Source organism: Micropterus salmoides, unplaced genomic scaffold (assembly GCF_014851395.1).
Source record: "Micropterus salmoides isolate LMB-PRFRI ecotype aquatic unplaced genomic scaffold, ASM1485139v1 Ms_hic_scaffold_9, whole genome shotgun sequence".
Taxonomy (NCBI): domain Eukaryota; kingdom Metazoa; phylum Chordata; class Actinopteri; order Centrarchiformes; family Centrarchidae; genus Micropterus; species Micropterus salmoides.
Genome location: NW_024044681.1, coordinates 439,504 through 463,573, shown reverse-complemented (window position 1 = coordinate 463,573; position 24,070 = coordinate 439,504). Strand labels below are relative to the sequence as shown.

General features: G+C 40.2%; 1 protein-coding gene across 2 annotated transcripts in view; it reads left to right on the top strand.

Annotated features, from left to right (window-relative positions):
* The window catches only part of LOC119895745 (thyrotropin-releasing hormone-degrading ectoenzyme-like), a 210,228-nt gene that overhangs the window by 143,875 nt on the left and 42,283 nt on the right, over positions 1-24,070 (top strand). For both annotated transcript variants that reach the window (XM_038709043.1, XM_038709042.1), the window contains exons 7-10: positions 7,661-7,798; positions 7,991-8,056; positions 13,753-13,818; positions 14,338-14,516. In XM_038709043.1, the coding sequence (XP_038564971.1) occupies positions 7,661-7,798; positions 7,991-8,056; positions 13,753-13,818; positions 14,338-14,516 (449 nt within the window). The remainder of the gene's footprint in view (positions 1-7,660; positions 7,799-7,990; positions 8,057-13,752; positions 13,819-14,337; positions 14,517-24,070) is intronic.

Here is a 24,070-nt window from a genome sequence, read left to right as displayed (position 1 = left end):
AAATAACAGGACTAACAATGATAGCTGTCAGTTTAATAATGTGGTTAAACTGTTGATCTAAACTTTATTTTATTAGTGACACCTGCCAGCCAATGAATTAGTATTCAGCATGAAAGTGTTACACAGAGAGTTGTCTGTCATCTAAACCTGCCAAGTTTAACTGACACTGACATAAAAAGGAGGAGGGAGGGAGGAGAGGTAGAAGTAGAACCGGAGAAGAGGAGTGTTGGACGTGAAGGAGGATGGATGAAGGAGACGAGCAGAACTTTAAAAGTAGAGCAGCTGCTCCTGAACACAGCCCCGTCCCTCCATCTGTGTGAGTGCTTGTGTTTACACTGACTGTTGCCCTATTAGCTGTCCCTCCACATGTGGGTCCATCTGGTTCATAACGACCATATGGACCCCCTCTCTCTCCCTCTCTCCAGGTGACTTAAAGTCCCTGTTAATTAGAGCTGATGTCTCATTTAGTCTGAAATTTCTTCGCTCTCACAAAGTAATTTTGGTTTCATCCAAATGTGCCATTTAACTAATTAACTAATTGTGTAATTTGTGGCGTCCCCCGATCCTGTCTATTTACCTCTCTTTGTGTGTATGTGCGTGCTTCTGTTGAATCTAAGATAAAAGCAGTAGTCTGTCTTTACCCAGGAGTTAGCCCAATCCTCTGAGGCGGGATCAGTCCAGCTCCTGTATAAACAAAGATAACATCCAGGAATTAGTCATATTCGTTCCTGTCAACCCAGTAAGGATTTGTTTCAAAACAAACTGTTTATCAGACACATAGTTTAGTTCATTTACAGTCCCAGCCACTCCCAGCCTGAGGTTTTTTTGGTTGGCTGCAATCCAGCTCCCTCACCCCCCCTTGCAGTTGCCAAGGTCTGGTTTTACCTTTCACCTTAAGGCTCGTGCAGACTACATGATTTTCAACATTGGTCGATGGCCGTTCACACTACACAACTTGCCGTTGTGACAGGACTCTTTAAGTCAGGGGGTGACACACTACACGAGCTGACAGCGGCTCTGTCACCTGACGCTGGTCTCCAAACCACGTTTTGTCAATGAGGCGAACCTACACACGAAACAGCTGTTGTTTGTTATTATAAAGATACCAATTATAAAGACAAAGAATATGAGTGAAAGAATGGATTAGCACACGCAGGTAGCAGGGATCGTCTGAGCTACAGAGAGAGCTGGATGGGAGTAAAAAGTGTTTTGCAGTGAAAAAGTAGCTGCCTGCTCTGCCAGCTGCCTGCTCTCATTGGCTGGATGTGGATGTTGAGTCGGCCGACTCCTCCAGATGTTTGGCATGCTAGATATCTGGCAGACTCTCCACTAGCAAAGAAGTAGTAGGGAGAAGATTGGCTGCTTTTTTATATCCAAGCGTATGCAAAAAGTTGCTGTAGCTGGAATTAATATTATACTAGTTGTCACATATATATGATACTATTATCTGAAATGATATGATAAATACACCAATATTAGGCCTGATCAAACCTTAAAAAGACAGAAACTGTTTATTTGTGAATCAGTTGAATTGTTGAATCTAAACTAATAAGCTGTTGAAATGTTACAAATAGGCCTATTTTAAAGAATCTGTAAGCAAACTTTAGTTAGTATTAGTATTACACAAACATTAAACTTTTTATTTATTGTTATAATATTGTTCTAATACACAAATGTATACTAGTTCCTCCTCCAGGTGGATAGAGCCTCTGCAGTGGACAGATATAGATTTAGCCTGAGCCAGGATGCCATTGTACGAATATTTGCACCTTTTGCTGCCTCTCTTCTTGAGAGCAACATGTTCCCCTTGTTCTTTTTTACAAAAATTATTGTTGTAATATAAAAGTGTGTGTGTGAGACCTACAAAGCTGGTGCGTACTTGTCAGTGTCAAATAAAGGCGCTAGCAATCTAGAAGCCCACATGTAGTAGGCCCTATCAAAATGTCAATAACATGGTTGCATAGTTAACCCCACCCCCACTCCCCATACACATTTCCACGGTGCCACCAGTTAGCTTCTTTAATCCCCACCCCTGACTGTCTAGTTCAGAAGAACTATTTATACCAGTATTTATTTGTTTTTTGAGTGATGATCACATTAAATTGTTGTTGTTTTTCATATATTTCTAATAGAAATATATGATGTGAGTGATGATCACATTAAATTGTTGTTTTTTTTCGTATATTTCTATTAGAAATATATGAAAAACAACAACAATTTAATGTGATCATCACTCAAAAAACAAATAAATACTGGTATAAATAGTTCTGCATAACAGTATACATTAGAAATATATAACAGTGACTAAACAGATTTGTATGCTCCATTCAAAAAACACTTTCAGAGGGTTTGTGTTTGTATCTGTTTGGGTTGGTCTTTAAGGCAGCTGAATAGGGAACTGATATGTACACATTTTCACCTCTCCACCTCCTATTCAAGCAGATCACCCGAAGAGAGGTGAAAATGTGTTGCCTTTTCAAGCAGCTGATACCCATTTGAATAGAGAGGCAACCTACACAAACACACAATGAATGTTGTTTTGTAAAAATAAATAAATAAATAAAAGTAAAAACACAGAGGAAAGGTTTTTAGGATTGTTTATTTAGCAAGCACAGAAAAATAACAACATACACACACAGTGTCATTTTGAAATAGCAATGCCATTACTTCTGGGCATAAATGTGTGTGTGTGGATTGTTGAAGGTTTTTTTCACTTTCCACTATGCCCTCCTTTGTTCTTCACAACCAGTCTCTGCATTTCTGATAAGCCTGTAATAGCTCTTTATTACAGAGTTCCTGGGTCAGTCTCGTGTCCCAAAAGAACTCTATGGCTTGGACAAGCTCCTGTCTTCAACCAAAGTCTTTCATTGACTGCCAAACACGTTTCATACATCCATCCATCATCAACCTCTTATCCTGCGTACAGGGTCACGGGGAGCTGGAGCCAACCCCAGCACACCCCGGACAGGTCGCAGTCCATCGTAGGGCCACACATATGGTGCGTTCCATTTGACATGGGAAGTCGGAATTTCCGAGTTCAAAGGTCAAAATTTCAAAGGGAACGCCCCTTAAGTCAGAATCCCAACTTCGGAAGTCGGGAGAATCGCACTACCCCGGTTTCGTGATCCAAGATGGCTGTCTGTGTACTTGTGTCTCATAGAAATGTTCGTACACAAAGTGCTGTCCAACAGCTGTATGTGGTCGTGTTGCTACAGTGTTTAGTATGAGTAAATACCGCACAATGCATTTTTTTAAATCAATCGGCGTATCAATAGCTAACCTGGCCTAGTTGTAAACAACGGCTGGCTGAGCGTGGTAACTGGAACGCCGTCAACTCGGGTGTGACGTCATTCCCAGCTCCGACCTCTGAGGTAAATGGAACGCATCAATAGACAAACAACCAGTCACACCTAAGGACAATTTTAGAGACACCAATTAACCAAGCCTGCATGACTTTGGACATTAGGAAGAAGGAGCACCCAGAGAGAACACAGAAAGGCCGGGGCAACCGGGGTTTGAACCCACAACCTTCTTGCTGTGAGGTGACAGTGCTAACCACTGCACCGCGCGTGTCCTCACCCAGTTGATTCCCTCCGATGCAATACAGATTGCAGCAGCAGTGTGCTTTGGATCATTGTCCATGAAAAAGTGATGCTCTTTCCCAAAATGTTGTCTGAAGTATGGTGCCGCAACTTCCCGCAACAGTCCCCAGATATGGAGCTTTTCAGCAGTGTTTGGGATGTGGTTTGGCAACAAAGCAGTCCTTTCTGTGGAAACTAAGCCTGGGGTGGTACTCCAGAGCCACTGAAGTTACGTTCATACCACGTCTCCCCAGACTCAATCCACTGAATAGCTTGCCTTAGCCTTGCATCTTTGTTGCGTTCTTTTGTCACTAGTTTCTGCAGGCGCGTCGTATACTGGTCAGGCTCAGATGAACACCAAAATCTGCTTCAACTTTCTGCTGCACAGCTTGGGACCTCATCAATGGCAGTCACGATATTTGGAAATCAGAAAAGAAAACATTAGACAAAAGCAAACTTTATGTACAGGAACATATTTCATTCACAAAGGAAGACTTTCCAGTTTCAGAGATTGTCATAAAGGAAAACAGGAAAACTTCTAAATGCACACTTCACAAAGGTTGTAATTGTGCATTCTTACTGGTGCAGTTTCCTCGAGCGGCGGGGTGGTCTCTCCTTGAAGTGATATTGCACAGTTCTCAGCGAAACTTTAATGCCCATCTTACAAAATGTTGCTGGATTTCGTGTGGTGATTTTCCACTCGCCCTTAATGAGACAAATCTATTCGGAATTCTCTTTGTTGATGTGCTTCATCTCTGCTGTATGTGGCGATCCACTTCTCGGTGATTGCAGAGCCTGGTTTACGTTGACTTGTAGAGCGCACAAGTGGGTGTGTTCCAACAAACTTTTGCGATTGGCTGAAGTATGCCAACCACCTACTCCACCAGCACTGCAGGAGCAGCTGACTGCTAGTTCTTCCTTCTGTGGCCAACAACTGTTTAGGCGGGCACCCTCAGATGGAGACTGAAGTGTAGATTTTATGCGTTGATTTGTATTTCAAAAGATGGTTTGCCCATAAAACAGATTTTGTTTTGGCTGAATGTAAATAAAAATGCTTTTTTATTGTGTTTCATCTGTTTTCAGTGCCGCCAGGTGAGCTGGCCACTTCTGCACTCTCTGCTTATTTTGTGTAATGAATGAGGTATATCAAAATAAAGTGGGGAAAAAAAGGACCTGTGTGCAGGCTCTACAGTAACAGATAACAAAACATAGAATTTGTACTCAGTGTTACAAAGGTCCCTGTGATGGACTGGCGACCTGTCCAGGGTGTACCCCACCTTTTGCCCGATGTCAGCTGGGATTGGCTCCAGGCCCCCGTGACCCCTGTACGCAGGATAAGCGGTTGAGTATGGATGGATGGATGGATGGATGGATGGATGGATGGATGGATGGATGTTACAAAGGCCCTTACACTCAGTGTGACAATCTAGATTGTGGGGGCTGGGAGATCTGTAAGGATGAAACACCAGTGGCTCATTATGTGGAAACAAAAAGGTACACTCTGATGCTGACGATGTCTATGGGCTCAGAAGGTAGCACACTAAGAGAGAGAACTCAATTCTGCAGTAGGCTCTAGAATGTCTCTTTTTATGTAACACACATTACCCTGCAAAGACCAGTACCGTTACACAGCCTGAAGAGTCACTCATCTAATTTGACCAAATCCACAGACAGTAATCACACATGCGTATCAAACTATACAATATTAAAGCAGTACAGATAATTATTCTAGGTGTGACCTTGTCGGAGAGAGTGAGAGGCTGTAAAAATAGGCATCTTCTATTTTGATTAATGATAAGCCTGTTATATAGTTGGCAAGTTTAAATACTTAGGAACAATTTTTGATTGTAAATTAAGTTTTACAGCCAACACAGAGTACATTTAAAAAAGAAAAGAAAAGAAAAGCAATTTGACTCATACGACATAAGCAAGAATATCCTAGAGAGTGTTTATCAAAGTCTCATCGAAAGCATTCTTACTTTTAATACATGGACATGATATGGACACTTAGGGACGAAGGACAAAAACAGATTGTGTAGAATTACAAATTTGGCTGTTAAGATTATTGGGAAAGAGCAGAAATAATTGGGATGTATATGTAAACAGGTGAAACAAAAAGTTAGAGAAATTGCATGTGATTCTGTACAGCCCTCGTTTAATGAATTTATTGAAAATGAAAGGCGTTGTAGAGCAGCTGCAGCAACTGAGAACATTTACAAAAAGTTTTTCATTCCAAATGCAATTATCTTACTAAAATTTGTAATGTCTCCACACTGGGATCCTATCTGTTATGGTCTGTACTGTGTATGTTGTGTTATTTATTGTGTTTTTGTATTGTATTTTTTAAGGATGTGGTTTTTAATCAACCTGTGAAGCCAAAGACGAATTTCCACATTTGTGCACAATAAAGACATTTTATTTCAATAATGGGAAAACGTAAGCACAGAAGTCATTTTATAGTCATATATATATATATATAATCTCACTTTGCAACTGAAGCTCTCCACATTTAATGCTTAGGGATGTTACAAGACAGCGCTGATCACATACCTTCCACCCAGGACCCAGGAGAGCCCGGCTGACAATTTTAGATGGCCGCTACTGTACACTCACTGAGGTACCTTACCATTTAGTTTTAGGGACAAAATGAACTTAACAGCCTCTGAATGTGAAATGAAGTGGACTGGCCCTTCTCAACACTATATGTTTGTGTTTATTCTTTAATTCAGACTCAAATAAGTTGTAAATTTCATGCAAATCAACATAGATAGAGCCATAGCTGCCAAGAAGTAACCGTATCCCAGCAGACACTGTAAAATCGAAATATTTTTGTTGATTCTAATGTTCATTAAAATGTAATATCTCAAGAAACTTTTTTTAACTAGATGTCGATTCATTAAAACCAAATATACATAATAAACAACTGTAATCCACGAATTACACAGAGCCACATTGGACCAAGAATTGGCCAGATCCCCAGAAGATACTATTAATTAAAAAAAGTTCCTGTTCATTCTGTTCATTAATGACTAAAACTTAATAAGCCAACAATCCTGTTGCTTAACAAGATGGAGCTTCATTAAAACCAAATCTCCATAGTAAACACTATAATCCATGAATTAGCCAGAGCCGCACTTCTCTGGATTTAGCCTGATCCCACGGGTAATTTAGACAGAGCGTGTTACCGCTCAACATGTTTGCAGATGTCTATTAAAACCCTGAAACCAAGAGAGCTGAAGAGGAGAGAAAACCGGAAAGGGAGGAATCAAAGAGAAGAAAGACGTGCATAAAACAAGGAGAGGAAACATGAAGGACTGAGTGGAGTGGAGGAAAGGAGGCGAGCACATAAAAAGAAGGGAGGAGGAATTAAAACAGGAAAAACTAGATGAAATAGAAGAGATAAGAAAATGACAAGATGAAAGAAGAGGAGGAAACAAAGGAATCAAACTGGGAGAAAGCAAAATAATGGATGAACGGAGCGTGGAAAGAAGATGAGACAAGAAAAGGAAATAAACAACAAAGATTACAGTAAACAAAGATTAACCAGAATAATTACACAACTAAACCTTTGTTTACTGAACAAACTGTTTCACTAAACGACAGCTTGTTGACCGACTTTATTTAATTGGAATCTGTCAAAAAGCTGAGCTGGAAGAAAACCAAAGCAAACCCAGCTTCCAAAAAGTACTGTGAAGAGTACGCCCCATTGTGGCGATCACATACCAACATGGTGGGGACTCATCTCCCATATGGGGACAAATATGTGGCTCCCTTACTTTTAGTGTTGAGGCCTGGTTTTATATAAGTGGAGCTAGCTGAAAACCAAAACAAATCCCTGGAGGGTATTAGCCACACTGTGGGGACAATAACCTGTTCAGACACCAACAATGTGGTGACTCACCTCCAATATGGGGACAAGCATCTGGCTCCCCTATTTTTAGGCTTAAGATGTGAATTTATGGTTAGAATCAGCTTCGGTTAAGGGTTGGTTGGAAATGGTCAACGGTTATAGTCAGTTTCCTGACAATGAATATTAATGTCCCCATAAGTGACAAAGACAAATGTTTCTGTGTTTTCAGGAGAAGCAACGCTTCCTGACTGACGTTCTCCATGAGGTAATGCTATTGGATGGCCTAAACTCCTCCCACCCGATCTCCCAGGAAGTGGAGCAGGCGACGGATATTGACAGAGTCTTCGATTGGATAGCATACAAAAAAGTAAGTTCCTAATGAAATATGGTGGCAGAGTGATAACTTGAGGACAAGTTGGCAAACAAGGAACATGCCCTCTCATTGGCTGACTACAAGCTAATCCACTGATCGCAGCAATTCCAATGAAATGAAGTGATTAATGTGCATGTTTCCACTTGTTGTTATGTGTGAAAGGATGTGTCTCTGTGCTGTCTGTAGGGAGCGGCGTTGATCCGGATGCTGGCTAACGTGATGGGACAGCCGCTGTTCCAGAAAGGACTCAATGTAAGTTCATGTCGTCCTGCAGGTCCAGCTGTATACAGCTGTTTATGTATCTGAGGACAACAGGGACAGCTGGTTTTATGCTTTAAAATGATTTGTCACCAGGATTCAGACAGCAGCTGTGTGTGTGTTTTGACTAAACCGTGACTGTTTGAGGCATACTGAGTATGTAGATGGGCAGCGAATAAGTGAATTACGCTGCAGGGGCAGTTTGAGAGGAAGTTTTGCTACTTGTTCTCTGCTGTAAAATCTTGCCAATATTACACTGTAAGTGACCCGAATTCAAGCTGAGAACTGCTGCTGACCAAAATGCAAACTTTATACAGCCACCAAGTGCTACAGAGCTGCAGTTAAACACTCACAGGATAGATCCGAGTAACCCTTACCCCTCCACCAGACACCAAAAAAAGTTTTTGATTTTCCCCCTCACATTTTATTTATTCAGCTGTTCAAATGCTGGTCAAAGCCTATTCCGCACTGCCAGGAGTAAAATTCTGGTGAGGAAACATCCCTACCTCTCTTTCCTAAAACCCCCTAATTCCCCCTCAAAAAAACGCCTCCTGAAGGCAGCGCGCTTCAGAGGTTTAGGGATGTTTGCTCTGTGACAGCAGCCTGTCACAACTAATGAAAAAATTTAATTTCAGTATAATTAGTTATTACAAGTTCCCTGGAATTATGTTTTAGTTCCCTCACAGTTTACCTAGGGACAAGTTCAAAGTAGAATTCAATAAATTGATCCATGGTGGAGTAGGGCAGCTCTGGCTGTTGTACAAAGCAATGAAACATGAATCAAAGACAAAGCAAAAAGTAATTTGAGGCGAGACAAAAATATTGCTTTAATAATATTGATATTCTGTTTTACTCTGGAGGTTTTAATTTTGAAACAGAACAGTAATGAATTCCTTCTGTTGACTTTAACCACTAAACCATCCAGTAGAGTAAATAACAACAACAGTGGTGTTAATGACAGTTGCATTATTTATCATTCAGCTGTATGTAGCTAAATGGCTCTCTGATGGTTAATGTTAACATGTTAGAAACATCAGAGGAGCAGAAACAAAAAGCAGCAAAGCACTTTTAATATACAAAATTGGAAGAAATCAGTGTAAAACAATGATGTCATATGATGTAAGGTGCAACTGGGTTAAATATAGTTTTTGTTCTGAATACAGTCATGGAAACGTGTATGCACACACACACACACAGACACAGACACACCATGTCCTGGTTTTCCTGCAGAAACTGTGACCTGGAACACACAGAGAACCAGATTCTATATAAAACATTGCTGATCCAGCAGCAGAACAAGCAGAGAATACTGTGTGTGTGTGTGTGTGTGTGTGTGTGTGTGTGTGTGTGTGTTACAAGTCTATATACAATGTGCCAAACTTCACGCCACACTACCTAATAAGAGCATTAGTTTCAGCTCTCAGCTGCATAAAAAACATCTTAGGAAAACATTTCTTCATGTTTTCCAAGAATCTGATGTTAAGTGAAAAATATAACATAAAAAGCCTTTATATAACCCTGCAAACCAACAGCAACAACACATGAAAGAGTCTCATTCTGAATATCTGTGGTATGACAAGAGCCTCAAGCCTAATAATTTAGTCAAAACACAACCTGCTTAAGTTTTATTTGCTAAACATTTAATTGGAGTCGGATGATACCACCACTTCCAAGTTGGCCAATCACAGACCGCTACCACCCCTAATAACATGTGCATTTCATACAGGATGGATGGTAGAGATGGGAAATATTCTCATGTTTACAACATGCAAGCATACACGTCAGGTGATAACGCCAGATGGTTGTATGATTGTAGAGCATGTTATATATATTTTGCACTGATAATATATCACTATATCAATGATGTTTGGGTTCAGTTACCTTGTAGAACAGACTTTAGCTCAAATGAAACATTATTTGTTCACCTGTTCTGTATTCTGAAGTGCAAAGTCAGAGATATCAGCGCTTTCAGAGAAATCTGTTCCCCAGTCTTATCTCTGACTTGGATGTTGTTGTGAATAATATTTAGAGGTCAGAAACTGAAAGTGTGGTAGCTCCTGTGTGACATGAATATGGCATAAAATGCCAAACCTCATTAACAACTAGAAGAGTGCAGGTATTCGTCAGGTGTGCCTGAGGGGCATGTGGGTGGGGAACAAGACATGCAGGGCAGGCTGTGTGTCTAGAGTGTGTGCGTGAGAGTAGTGAAATGAAGGGGAGAAAGTGTTTTTGTATAGTGGAATTTTTGTCATGTAGATGTATGTAATGTTTTTTATATAGTATAGTCTCTGTTTTCTAGGTGCATAGAATAGTTTAATGGTAATGGTATGGTATGGGAGCATCCTGTGTTCGCGTAACTAAACTTAATCGGTGTTGGGAGGAACATGTTACAGAAATAACACAATTACAGTAATGTATTGGTTTTTGCTTTAACACAGTAATATAAAGCATTACTAAAAGAACAAATTATACCCGTTACAATCTCAGTAACGCACATTACATTTCGGCACCAGAAAAACAATTCCATGAGTAAAAGAGTAACGTTATTTCCTCTTGTGGGAAGCCGATGGTCCTCTTAACAAGACGGTAGCTCCCCTGATGGAACAATTCTATAGGCTATGTGTTTGTTTGCTTTAACGAATTACTTTCCTGATCAGAGAGGCTGCTGTCAGTTCATCCTGACCGATCCTGTCGGAGTGTCGGGGATTGAAATAATCAATGAAGTTATGCTGCTGTACCTCGTGCGTAAATGCGCTCAGCGTCTTTCTTAATGGGGAGACAAATCAATCCATTCATTAAACATTCTTATTTATTTAGAATACTTTGTTGACGACACACAAAATAAAACCCCTGAGTTGAATCTCACTCAGTTGTCCCTCCTGGCTCTCTTACAGTCAAAATGGTGACAAAGATAACAAAAACTGGTATTTTTTCAACTCGTATATTGCCTTAGTGGATCATAACATATCGGGTATGGAATTAATCTGCAGATGCTGGCCTGCGACAGACTAGGTAAGCTTTGTTTCTAGCCTAGCCGATTGCAGGAAATGCCTTTTGCCATGCAAATACCGCTGAAAAGACAAAAGTCGAAGCTTTACAATAATATTGGTCTATAAATAAGTTTTTCGAAAAAATTGACTCACTGCAACCACAAGAGGTCCTAGAGCAGTCATAGCCCAAAAAATGTTAGGCGGATGAATCCAGTTATTTGCGAGATTAGCTGCAGACAGATAACACACGCTCAAATATTATCAATACTAATTAATTTAAATAACAACCTTACAAACAGCGAGATTTTCAGTGTTTAGGAACCTTTTTAAAGCATAGAGGAGCTCACCTGGCTTTAGAATTAAAAAGCCATAGTGGCCTGTTGAGGAACCTGGATGTGTTGATGGAAAGTTGAGGTTCATGTTATCCTCAGATATGGGAAAACAGTCCTCATAAACAGCCTGTCTGCTAAAACGCCATAAATCTCTCACCCTAACCCTCACAGCTGTTGATAACACATTTTAAATGAAATTATTATCAGTCATAAACATCTTTTTTTCCTGACAGAAGGCTTGTTATCATTGGAAAATGTTTGGGTTTAGGTGTATCATGCTTCTAAATCTGTGTTTGTATTGGAATCAGGGTCAGACTCTGTGTGTGGGGGGGTGTTTTATCTCTTCTATGTCAGCTTTGGTGAAGGTGAGAGAGCCATACTTATCAAAGCCACACACACTCTCTCTCTGTTGTTATCATGTGTCATCTTGTTCCAATAAAGAGTTTCTCCTTTGCCTTATCGACCTCCATACACACCATGACAACTGACTGACTGTTTGTGAGGAATCTTCTCCATCACAGAGAAGCAGATTAGAGCGGTTTCTCTGTAGGTGTTCGGTGTTATCTTGTACTACTTTCCTGCCTTTTCTTGTTTCATTATAAACCCAATCATCCACCAACCTCTCTGAGCTTTTATATCCGCAACCCACTGCAGTGGGAATGAGTTTTCTTCCCGAAACTGGAAACAGACAGGGATCAAACCAAACAAAACCGTCACCAACGAATTACGGGTTGAAAGCGAAACTGCCACACCACTAAGTCCTTTTGAACTGGGAGATGCTTTCTGGGAGCTTTTGAGTCTTCACCTTGTTCATTAGCTCAGAAAATATAACTTAAGAGTTTGAAGTCGGAGCAGGGATTGAACCCAAAGCCTTTTAGACTCAACACAGGCGCTAAACTCACTGCTCCTCCGAGGCCTACTGGCATGTTATTTCACTGAGACTTATTTCAAACATTAAACACCGAACGCTGTTTGATGTTTCTTTCTAGAAGCTTTTCAGCGTTCGCTCACATTATTGGCTCCTAAAACCAACAGATTCACACAGGCATAGGTATCGTTAAATGGGGAGACAGAGACATGTCACTTACACAACCCTGCCTCCTACCAATAACTACAGTATATGGAAGTGTCTGTAATGACGTCAAGAGTGTGTTCACTGTCAATATTTAATTCCAAAGCGCTAAAGTAGTATAACATTATACAGTACATAAAGAAAAAGCATGCAGAGATGGTAGGGGGATGTTTCAGTATGTAACCAAAGCACATGCCCTTGACCTTGGCTTCATATCCTATCTTAAGCTGAATAGTTATGTGTTAAGTAGCCACCAGCAACATGGACTGGAGCAAGAGTTTCAGAGTGGTGAGTTATTAATCTGTAACAAAAGAATCCATAAAGTTTTAACTGAGCTCTGTCTCTACATCACAGGAACAACTTTATGTCCACTGACTGCCTGGAGGGTAGCTAGTGTTTGGAAGGGAGAGGAGAGCTGTGTGCTGCAGCTCACTGTTTTTCCACCGCTGTTTTTGAGGGCGTGTTGGAGACAGGAACTCCCTTTGGGCTGGACTTTGGGCTTTTTCACTTTGCAAACCTGTTACATGCACAAAAAAGATATATAACTCAATGACGGAGAGGTAAAAAGCCAAAAAGCACAATATGACCTCTTTAAGTATTTATGCTTCAAGTCTTTGTTTATGTTTTTACTACTACTTTAAAACTTTTAATTATTATTAGCCTGGGCCTTTATTTGCTACTTTCACTGAACACACCATGCCCATATTTAGGACAGGCGTCTATAAGCTGCCGGCCTTTTATTCCATTTACACAAAACTCCTGCTCAGTAAAGATGGGGAATAGACTACTACTTTATTTCAACCAGTATGAATATTACTAGGCTTTTTTTATGTCTCATTTGCCATACTGGAAAATCTGAATTGTATTGTAAAGAATCTAACGGATGTAACGATTTGTAGCATGTCCATATGGACAAAGATTTTGACATTTATATTTGTATATACGATCTAACAGCTGAAAAGTAGCTCAAGCGGGCGACCCGCTTAGTTTAAAACATCTTAAATCATCTTAAAAAACTTAAATGAAAACCAGAACAGGCATCTAATTGAGACATGTGTTTATTTGTCAAAACATGAAGCCACACCAGGCCAGTAAAAGGGAGAGGCCTCTAATTGGGACTAGGCTTTTAACTGAAGTTTTACTATTAAGATCAGGTATGCAAGATGGGATTTGGTGCAGAAAGACGGTTTATAACAAATGCAGGTATATTTTGGACACAGCTGAATATTGTGGGTCTACCAAATGATGTAATTTCCTGTCACATGGTGTGTTTTAAGCTGTTTTCTGTTTTTTTAGGATTATCTGCTGAGTCACATGTACAGCAACGCAGCCAGAGACGACCTGTGGAGCAAACTGTCTCAGGTAACACTTACCTGTCTGTGAACCTATCTGGGTTTTGAACCACTTGTCCTCCGCTGGCTCAAAAGCTTCAGGGCAGAGCAGTACAGTTTTAGTGATTTGCTCTACAGCAGGGAGACTGACTGAAGCTGTTAATTATTTAACGAAGCAGTTGTAATGAAGGCCAGAGAGACGCTCGTTAAGACTGACTTGATGAGACAAAGATGAGGAAAGTCTTGTTGCCATGGTAGCATTACTGACAGGTGGAGGCGAGGCTTGTTTTATTGTTTGTCCTTCACACAAGAAGCTTCTAGAACTTTTTAATTATATTCATCTTCGTTAGTGCCGTTCATTATACTGATATGGTGCTTCAATTATCTGAAAGTAATTTTTCTCTTAATTAAGTGACTTTGAACTAAATATTGGTTAACTTTTCACCAGGTTATTGATGATGGATAATGACCCAATTAAATAATCCTTGAATAATCTTTGTAAATTAGTCGTTATTAGTTATTGATTATTCGTATGCAATGTTTTTTCCAGGCCATGCGTTCAGAGGGGCGGGACATTAACATCGGAGAGATGATGGACAGGTGGACTCTACAAATGGGCTATCCCGTTGTTACCATCAGCAAAAACCAATCAGAGCAGCTCCCCACTCATTACATAACTATCAACCAGGAGCACTTCCTGTACGGGCAGGAAGGCAGGAACAACAACAGGTTAGAAGTTTCAAATGTGTTTAATACTGTAAATGTTGATGCAAACTTTAGGCTGTGATGTCAGAAAGTCTGATGAGGCTGGTCGGTAGTTATTATGCGGGAATGACCTATGAAACAGTGAGGAAATCTCAACAAGAACAAAAGAATTTCTGTGCCGACTGCAGCTGGCACAGTGAGTGTTACTGAAATCAATTATTAATTTAGGTGATTTATTAAGTAGGAAAATATAAAACATTTGTTGCATACAGCTTCTCAGATGGGGAGAACTCCTTTTTCTATTTATAACTGCAAATTGAAAACACAAATACTATAAAAATAAACTCTGGGCTCTGGTAACTTGTGACGTGCATTTGTCATTGTTTTGGGCCCGTCATGATCCAAACGTAAACAAAATGCACATTTCAAACCACTAATATCAAAAGCTTTTGTCAAATTGAAACACAGACAAGTGTGAATTAATTAAAGTTGCTGCTTTAATCCTTAAGATTTCAGTCCTGATTGATATGAGGACACCTATGCTTGCTGTTTGTAACAACAGCTGTGGTTTGAAATCAGTAATTAACTGGATTGATCACTGAGAGCAGCAAACACACACTGAGTGACTTAACTGTAACAAGTAAAACAACTACCTGTGTATATAGTGCAGTAAAACAAGCTGTGGACTGAGAGGATGCGCTATGTATTGCTTTAACAAAAAAGACTTAAGACATCCAACATGATAATGCTCAACTCTTGACATCACATCCTTAATCCTTCCTTAATCCTTAAAACTACCATACAGAGAGAGAATTGCAGGATACAAATACATACATTGAATGGCATGAATAGTTTAAAATGGGGTTTCACTTAATAAAAAGCTATGCATTGTCACAATGATATGTCTAAACAAAGCAGCAGACCAATATCAGAATGACTCAGTCAAACTCGTTCACTGTGTGGAACAGGGTGAGTCTCCTCAAGCTGACTGAACTTTTTTGACCTCTCATTCAGGAAATATTGATTATTTAAATTCTTTTTTTATAACTGCAGGCAAAATAATGACAGCAGCAAAGTAGGAAATATGTTGATTGGCTGCAGTGAGTGCAAGGACATTGACGGGGTTAATGACAGTAACGTGTTTGGTGATTAATAACTTTGTGGACTGCTGATGTTACCACGCTAGCCTACAATTTATGTTTACAACCATGCTTTTTTTCTGTCAAATCCAGATTTTCGCCAGTAAATCGCAAATTTTGACGTGACGGCAGCTTAACTGTGACTAGTCTACGGACAAAAGGCAACAATCATTGAAATCCACGGAGTCTCAGCATCTCCTGATTATTTTTTACAGCAAGTCTCTCAGGATTTTTTAGGTTTTGAGGTTTATTGAAATTGTGTCAGTGAGAACAGGAACTTAAGTTTACAACGAAACCCCAGGATGACCTTTACATTTAATTGTGGCCTCTCTGGGACACTAACTGGCCTTTAGACTATTGCCCCCCCAAAGTGTTCTTCGTATTATTGCCACTGAAAGGATCCTCTTGGAACTCTTTGTTTCACACCTCAATAAGCTTTAAGTTTGTCTTGCATTTTCTCCTGAAAAAGCACTTTTGCAGTTTTTTTTCTCACATTCTTTACCTCCTTTACATCATTTATATTTCATTTATATTTGATTCACTTGATGTTTTATTCACATCCTTCACGACGTCTGGAGTTTATTCTCTTCACTGTTTTATCGACCCACTTTCTCCTCCATCAATACTTCATCAGCTCCTTTGCTCTTTTTTTACCTGTTGTTCACTTCTTTTCTTTTTCAGTCCTTTCTTTCTTCATGTTTTGTACTGTAGCTGACATTTACAATCACTCTGACCTACTCAGTTTCCCACCAAAAGTTTCTTTACCTTTTTATTTTATGTTCCCCCCTCCCCCCTCTGTTCTCCATTTCTTCTTTCATCTGCGAGTCTTTTGTGTTTCACTTGAGCTTCTCTGCTCAGAGGCACTCCCAAAGTCTCATCAGCTGATGAACTGAAGCTGTTTGTTGTAGGTGGAGTCAAACTCTTTCTTTCGCTCTCGTTAAGTCTCATGGGGCTGCGTTCAGACACACTTAGTGGTCCCAGGGTGTTCACCAACACTTGTAAAAAGAAACTGTTGTTGTGCTTCAAGCTGAACCTCCGTCACGGCTGAACGCAGCAGCGGCAGCAGTGGATTGAATCAGAAGCTGACGCTGCTGTTTGATCCTGTGGAGCTGCGTGCAGAAGCACAGCAGTGTCCCACAGTGATACAAGCTGTTGACTTTAACTCCTGATTTATTTATTTGTATTTTTTTCATTTACATGCTGGGAAACAGAATTCTTAGAAATATACTGAAATATACAGGAATAAACTGATGTTGACAGCCAATCAACTCTCTCTAGTCGGTGGTGACGCTTGTGACCTAAACAAAGCCAAAATCCCTTGAACAACTGTGCTATTCACAACCTAGTGCCTTTCCTCAGATAATGTCCTTTGTGTCCACTCAAGTGTATTTATATACTGCTTTAACTTTCTAAAGCAGATATCACAAAGTGATTTACAAAAATAATTAAGATGCATAATAAGTAGAAATAAAAATAGACTAACACAATTGAAGAACCACAACAAGACAGAAAAAAGACATGGAAACATTAAAAAACTAAGTAATTGTTATAAAGTCCTTAGTTTCTTAAGACCCATATTGTTATTGAATGATTGAACAAAAGATACCAGATTATGCATTTATCAAACAACTGTTCATTTTAGGAAATGCTGTGTGAAGTGCAAATTATACACTGCTCAAAAAAATAAAGGGAACACTAAAATAACACATCCTAGATCTGAATGAATGAAATAATCTCATTAAATACTCCTTTCTTTACATAGTTGAATGTGCTGACAACAAAATCACACAAAAATTATCAATGGAAATCAAATTTATCAACCCATGGAGGTCTGGATTGGAGTCACACTCAAAATCAAAGTGGAAAACCACACTACAGGCCGATCCAACTTTGATGTAATGTCCTTAAAACAAGTCAAAATGATTCTCAGTATTGTGTGTGGCCTCCACGTGCCTGTATGACCTCCCTACAACGCCTGGGCATGCTCCTGATGAGGTGGCTGATGGTCTCCTGAGGGATCTCCTCCCAGACAACTCCTAGACAGTCTGTGGTGCAACGTGGCGTTGGTGGATGGAGCGAGACATGATGTCCCAGATGTGCTCAATTGGATTCAGGTCTGGGGAACTGGCGGGCCAGTCCATAGCATCAATGCCTTCCTGCTGCAATAGTCAGGCTTTAGACTGGCTCACCGTTTAGTAACTGCTGTAGTGGGTGACACCGTGGATTCTGTTAATAAAAAGCAACAATGTGCAGCGCTTGTAAATCTGTCCAAGGCTCTTTATACAAATTATGACACTGAAATATGCTGATTTGGATTTGGTCAGACTGTTGTTGCAGATGGTTTCAAATCAAATATATAGTAGTTGATTTCACACTAGGATCGATATTAGTCGCCTTGCTTTTTTTGTTTATTTGTGTATATGTATTTTTATGCCTTAATTAGTAAATCAACAGTTAGGGCGATGCCAGGGAATTAGGGGTGACAGGGATGAGAAATTACATGCAACAAATGTCCCAGACTCAATCATGGGACATTAAGGTCAGTGCTTTAAACCTTAGACCACCAGGAAGCTCCAGGCTCTCTGCTTTTAGGCCCCATCCACACTACTGCGTTTTCGACTTAAAACGGAGACCTTTTGCTACGTTTGCACCTCCCGTCCAGACTACAAGGCGAAAACGAAGACCTAAAACAGAAGTTTGGAAACGCTGCCGACCCCGTTTTGCGTTTCAAAACTCCGGAGGGCGTTTTAGTGAAGACCAGGGCCAAAACGGAGGACTTCAGAAACGATGACGCAGACGCTCACACTCGGTTCTCTGATTGGGTCTTATAAGTCATGCAAAGCAGAAACATGATGCTGCTGACCAGAGTTTTAGTTTTGGTATTTTTATTAAAATATTCAGTACTGTGCAAATAACACTTAGGCCTATCTGCCTACATTTGTAGGTTACCGTTTTCCGCCGCCACAGCCGCTTTTAACGCCGGTGTTACATTCAGTCCCGGGTCGTTATTGGTGCATGCAAAAAAAAATCTGATTCTTGGTCTGCATTTCTTTATGCTTTCGCCAAATCTTCTAGACGGGGATCACCTCTGATCCGCAGCTAAAACGCTGATGTGGACAGAGATCGTATTTGTTTTAATTCTCCATTTGTAAACTAAAACAAAGTAGTGTGGATGGTGCCTTACTCTATACATAAATATTTACTTTCCATTTGAGCACTGCAATGTTGATATTTATGCTGATGATACCATCCTGCATGTTATCGGCTATACAACAAACCAGGCTTTCTGCAGGTTACAATCAGATTTTGGTGACATCCAGACCCCTAAATTAATTAACTATTAACTTAAGATTGTGAGCTTGTTCTAAACTCCAGAAAGTCCAAATGAAGGCTATACATTCTGCAGGATCACGGAACTTCAATCCATGTTGTCAATGGAAATCTAAAAGAGACAGTACAGAATTATAAGTACTTTAGAGAACTTAGTTAGTTAGCAGATTGTCCTTACATGAAACACCTCACTCAAAAAACAAAAATTCAAATTGGATTCTTCTATCCGAACAGAGATGGTTTCTCCATTCAAAACAGAAAAAGAAACATTTTACAATATACTATATTATCTACAGACTAGATTACAGAGATATCACATATGCTCATTCAGCTGCATTGGATGACATTTACCACAGTGCCATTTAATTCTAACTCAGGACAACTGACATTCACCACTATGAATTAAGTGAATAGATCATCAATGGCATCTAGAAGACATCAGTATCATTGTGTTTTCATGACACCGGATCACAGAATAGATTTCACATAAGTTCCACATAGCAGCACTGAACTGGTGAGGACTGATTTCTAGTAACATGCACCTCATTCCTCTGAGGGACTTTCGAGAGTTTTACTTACTTGCTGACATTTTCAATGATAATTATTAAATGTGAAAGTTTTAATTAGTGTTTCTTGTGAATGTTTTGTTTATTACTATTGTCTGGAACAGTGTATAACAACATTAATCTCACATTAGGGATGAAACGGTGTGACCAAAATTATCACGGTTATCAGTATTATCACGGTATTGTAAAAATGTGCCAAAAAAGATTAAAATGTACTGATACACATACTGAACCCATTTCAACAAGTTTTATATTGAAAACTGCAAATACAATTGCCATTTGTTTGCATAAAAAATAAAATAACAGCAAATACCTTTTCTAAACATATGAAAATCATCTAAGTGTGCATTATCAAGATTTTATATTATATAGGTAATACAATAACCCCGTGGACAATTACATGAAAACAAATAAGTCTTTCGAAGACAGTGATAGTAACTGCAATGAGCCCCAAAACTGACATAATACAGAGGAGTCTGTATTGTTTCTAGATATGCTGGTTGGTTGACTAAACTGCATAACGTATTATAATGCCGTGAGATTATAATGACCCGGTTATCATGGTAATTAAAATGTGTATGGTAATAATAACCGTCGGGAATTTTACCATAGTTTACCGTTAAACAGGTAATCGTTTCATCACTATCTCACATCAGAAGAACAGATGCATTATACCAGATTTTAGCTACTGGCTAATTTCCATCTGCAGTCTCTGGGCAGGTCAACACCAACACTAATACAATTAAAACAATTATTACAAATACAAGTTCAAAATACATTAAATGCTAAAATCAGTAATAGATCTAAGGCCCTGTCCTCACGAACACAGATATTTTCATAACCGGGACTTATTTTTATGCGCATCGGCCGTTTGTCCACACGGAAACGCAGTATCAGGTCACTGAAACCAAACATTTTTGAAAACCTCTGGCAGGGTGAGGATTTGCTCTTGACAGCGCTTGATAACGTGTGTTTGCGTTTTCATGTGGGTTTTTTTTTTCAACGGAGGAGGAAAAACTCTGGTTATAAAAATACCCGTGTCCATGTGGACTAGGCCTAAATATACATAAAAATATCAGCCATTGCACCCTACACTATGCAATATTTCTAAATAACTATCATTAAGGTGTCTTATAAAATACAGACAGTGTGTCTGTGTCACATTAGTCATATAGACACGACTGGTTTCTTAAGATCCTTTTTTTTTTTTTTTTTTTTAAATCTATACATGTTTTCAAACATGTGATGATGTGTGACTGAATTGTCTTGTTGTGTATGTGGATGTTGTTCCTGAATACATAAAGCTTAACAAACTAATGACTGAGAGCCACTCACCTGTCACAAATGGTCTGACAACCGGTCATCTGTCTCCTAAAAAGAAATGAAGTTGGAAAGGAAGCTTTTAATTCAAATAATAATACTAAAACAACCTTCCTTTTCAAACTTTTTGTTGCATTTTTAACCTACAGTGTTACGGTGACATTTTAGGGATCACATTATATATATTTTCTTTACACTTTACGTTCTCCTCCTCTTCCAGTCTCTGGTGGTTTGAGGGAGACGTTTAAAACTTGTGTCTTTTATTTTCTCACCTTCAAACTACTGATGCTGTGAGGCAAATAAATGCTTTTTAAAGAACTGAGCTGACAGAACAAGAGACAAGGAGAAACCAGAGGACAGCGTGAGCTAACGATAAGGTCGAGCTAATGATACTGAAAATAAATCAAACAGGATAAACACATCACGACTCGTCTTTGATTGTAGCTAAAGAGAAAAGAAGCCTTGTCACCTGACAGGTAAACAGATACGTGATTGGAGGACAAGTAACTGCATGTTTGATTTAATTAGCTTTAATGCTAAACAGGACAGTGATGAATTATTCATGAGTCCTCAGACTCACAGTGACTTGAGTACACTCAAGTGTATTTATATACTGCTTTAACTTTCTCAAGCAGATACCACAAAGTGATTTACAAAAATAATTAAGATGCATAATAAGTAGAAATAAAAATAGACTAACACAATTGAAGAACCACAACAAGACAGAAAAAAGACATGGAAACATTAAAAAAAACTAAGTAATTGTTATAAAGTCCTTAGTTTCTTAAGACCCATAATGTTATTGAATGATTGAACAAAAGATACCAGATTATGCATTTATCAAACAACTGTTCATTTTAGGAAATGCTGTGTGAAGTGCAAATTATACACTGCTCAAAAAAATAAAGGGAACACTAAAATAACACATCCTAGATCTGAATGAATGAAATAATCTCATTAAATACTCCTTTCTTTACATAGTTGAATGTGCTGGACAACAAAATCACACAAAAATTATCAATGGAAATCAAATTTATCAACCCATGGACGTCTGGATTTGGAGTCACACTCAAAATCAAAGTGGAAAACCACACTACAGGCCGATCCAACTTTGATGTAATGTCCTTAAAACAAGTCAAAATGAGGCTCAGTATTGTGTGTGGCCTCCACATGCCTGTATGACCTCCCTACAACGCCTGGGCATGCTCCTGATGAGGTGGCTGATGGTCTCCTGAGGGATCTCCTCCCAGACAACTCCTAGACAGTCTGTGGTGCAACGTGGCGTTGGTGGATGGAGCGAGACATGATGTCCCAGATGTGCTTGGATTCAGGTCTGGGGAACGGGCGGGCCAGTCCATAGCATCAATGCCTTCCTCTTGCAGGAACTGCTGACACACTCCAGCCACATGAGGTCTAGCATTGTGTTGCATTAGGAGGAACCCAGGGCCAACCGCACCAGCATATGGTCTCACAAGGGGTCTGAGGATCTCATCTCGGTACCTAATGGCAGTCAGGCTACCTCTGGCGAGCACATGGAGGGCTGTGCAGCCCCCCAAAGAAATGCCACCCCACACCATTACTGACCCACCGCCGAACCGGTCATGCTGGAGGATGTTGCAGGCAGCAGAACGTTCTCCACAGCGTCTCCAGACTCTGTCACGTCTGTCACATGTGCTCAGTGTGAACCTGCTTTCATCTGTGAAGAGCACAGGGCGCCAGTGGCGAATTTGCCAATCTTGGTGTTCTCTGGCAAATGCCAAACATCCTGCACGGTGTTAGGCTGTAAGCACAACCCCCACCTGTGGACGTCGGGCCCTCATGAAGTCTGTTTCTGACTGTTTGAGCAGACACATTTGTGGCCTGCTGCAGGTCATTTTGCAGGGCACTGGCAGTGCTCCTCCTGCTCCTCCTTGCACAAAGGCAGAGGTAGCGGTCCTGCTGCTGGGTTGTTGCCCTCCTACAGCCTCCTCCACGTCTCCTGATGTACTGGCCTGTCTCCTGGTAGCGCCTCCGTGCTCTGGACACTACGCTGACAGACACAGCCAACCTTCTTGCCACAGCTCGCATTGATGTGCCATCCTGGATGAGCTGCACTACCTGAGCCACTCGTGTGGGTTGTAGACTCCGTCTCATGGAGTGGTCTGTGGTCACCACCTGCAGAACCACTCCTTTATTGGGGGTGTCTTGCTAATTGCCTATAATTTCCACCTGTTGTCTCTTCCATTTGCACAACAGCATGTGAAATTGATTCAATCAGTGTTGCTTCCTAAGTGGACAGTTTGATTTCACAGGAGTGTGATTGACTTGGAGTTACATTGTGTTGTTTAAGTGTTCCCTTTTTTTTTTGGAGCAGTGTATTTTCCATGCCTGCACAGCCGCTAGGGTCTGTGTGATGTGAATTTCGTCACCTGGGGACTTCTTGGGGATGTTGTAAGACTGCAAAGGCTGTATGCAGTGACTGCACTCACAAACACCTAGTGTATTTTTTAGCTGTCTGTGTCATATACAGTGGGGAGAACAAGTATTTGATACGCTGCTGATTTTGCAGGTTTTTCCTACTTACAAAGCATGTAGAGGTCTATAATTTTTTATCATTGGTACACTTCAACTGTGAGAGACGGAATCTAAAATCCAGAAAATCACATTGTATGATTTTTAAATAATTGCATTTTATTGCATGACATAAGTATTTGATACATCAGAAAAGCAGAACTTAATATCTGGTACAGAAACCTTTGTTTGCAATTACAGAGATTATACGTTTCCTGTAGTTCTTCACCAGGTTTGCACACTGCAGCAGGGATTTTGGCCCACTCCTCCATACAGACCTCCTCCAGATCCTTCAGGTTTCGGGGCTGTCGCTGGGCAATACAGACTTTCAGCTCCCTCCAAAGACTTTCTATTAGGTTCAGGTCTGGAGACTGGCTAGGCTGTTGGCCGAGATCTCGCGATACATGGCCCCATCCATCCTGCCCTCAATACGGTGCAGTCGCCCTGTCCCCTTAGCAGAAAAGCACCCCCAAAGAATGATGTTTCCACCTCCATGCTTCACGGTTGGGATGGTGTTCTTGGGGTTGTACTCATCCTTTTGACCTTCTGCCATTCCTCCTCTGGATCATCCAGATGGTCATTGGCAAACTTCAGACGGGCCTGGACATGCGCTGGCTTGAGCAGGAGGACCTTGCGCTGCAGGATTTTAATCCATGACGGCGTAGTTTGTAAC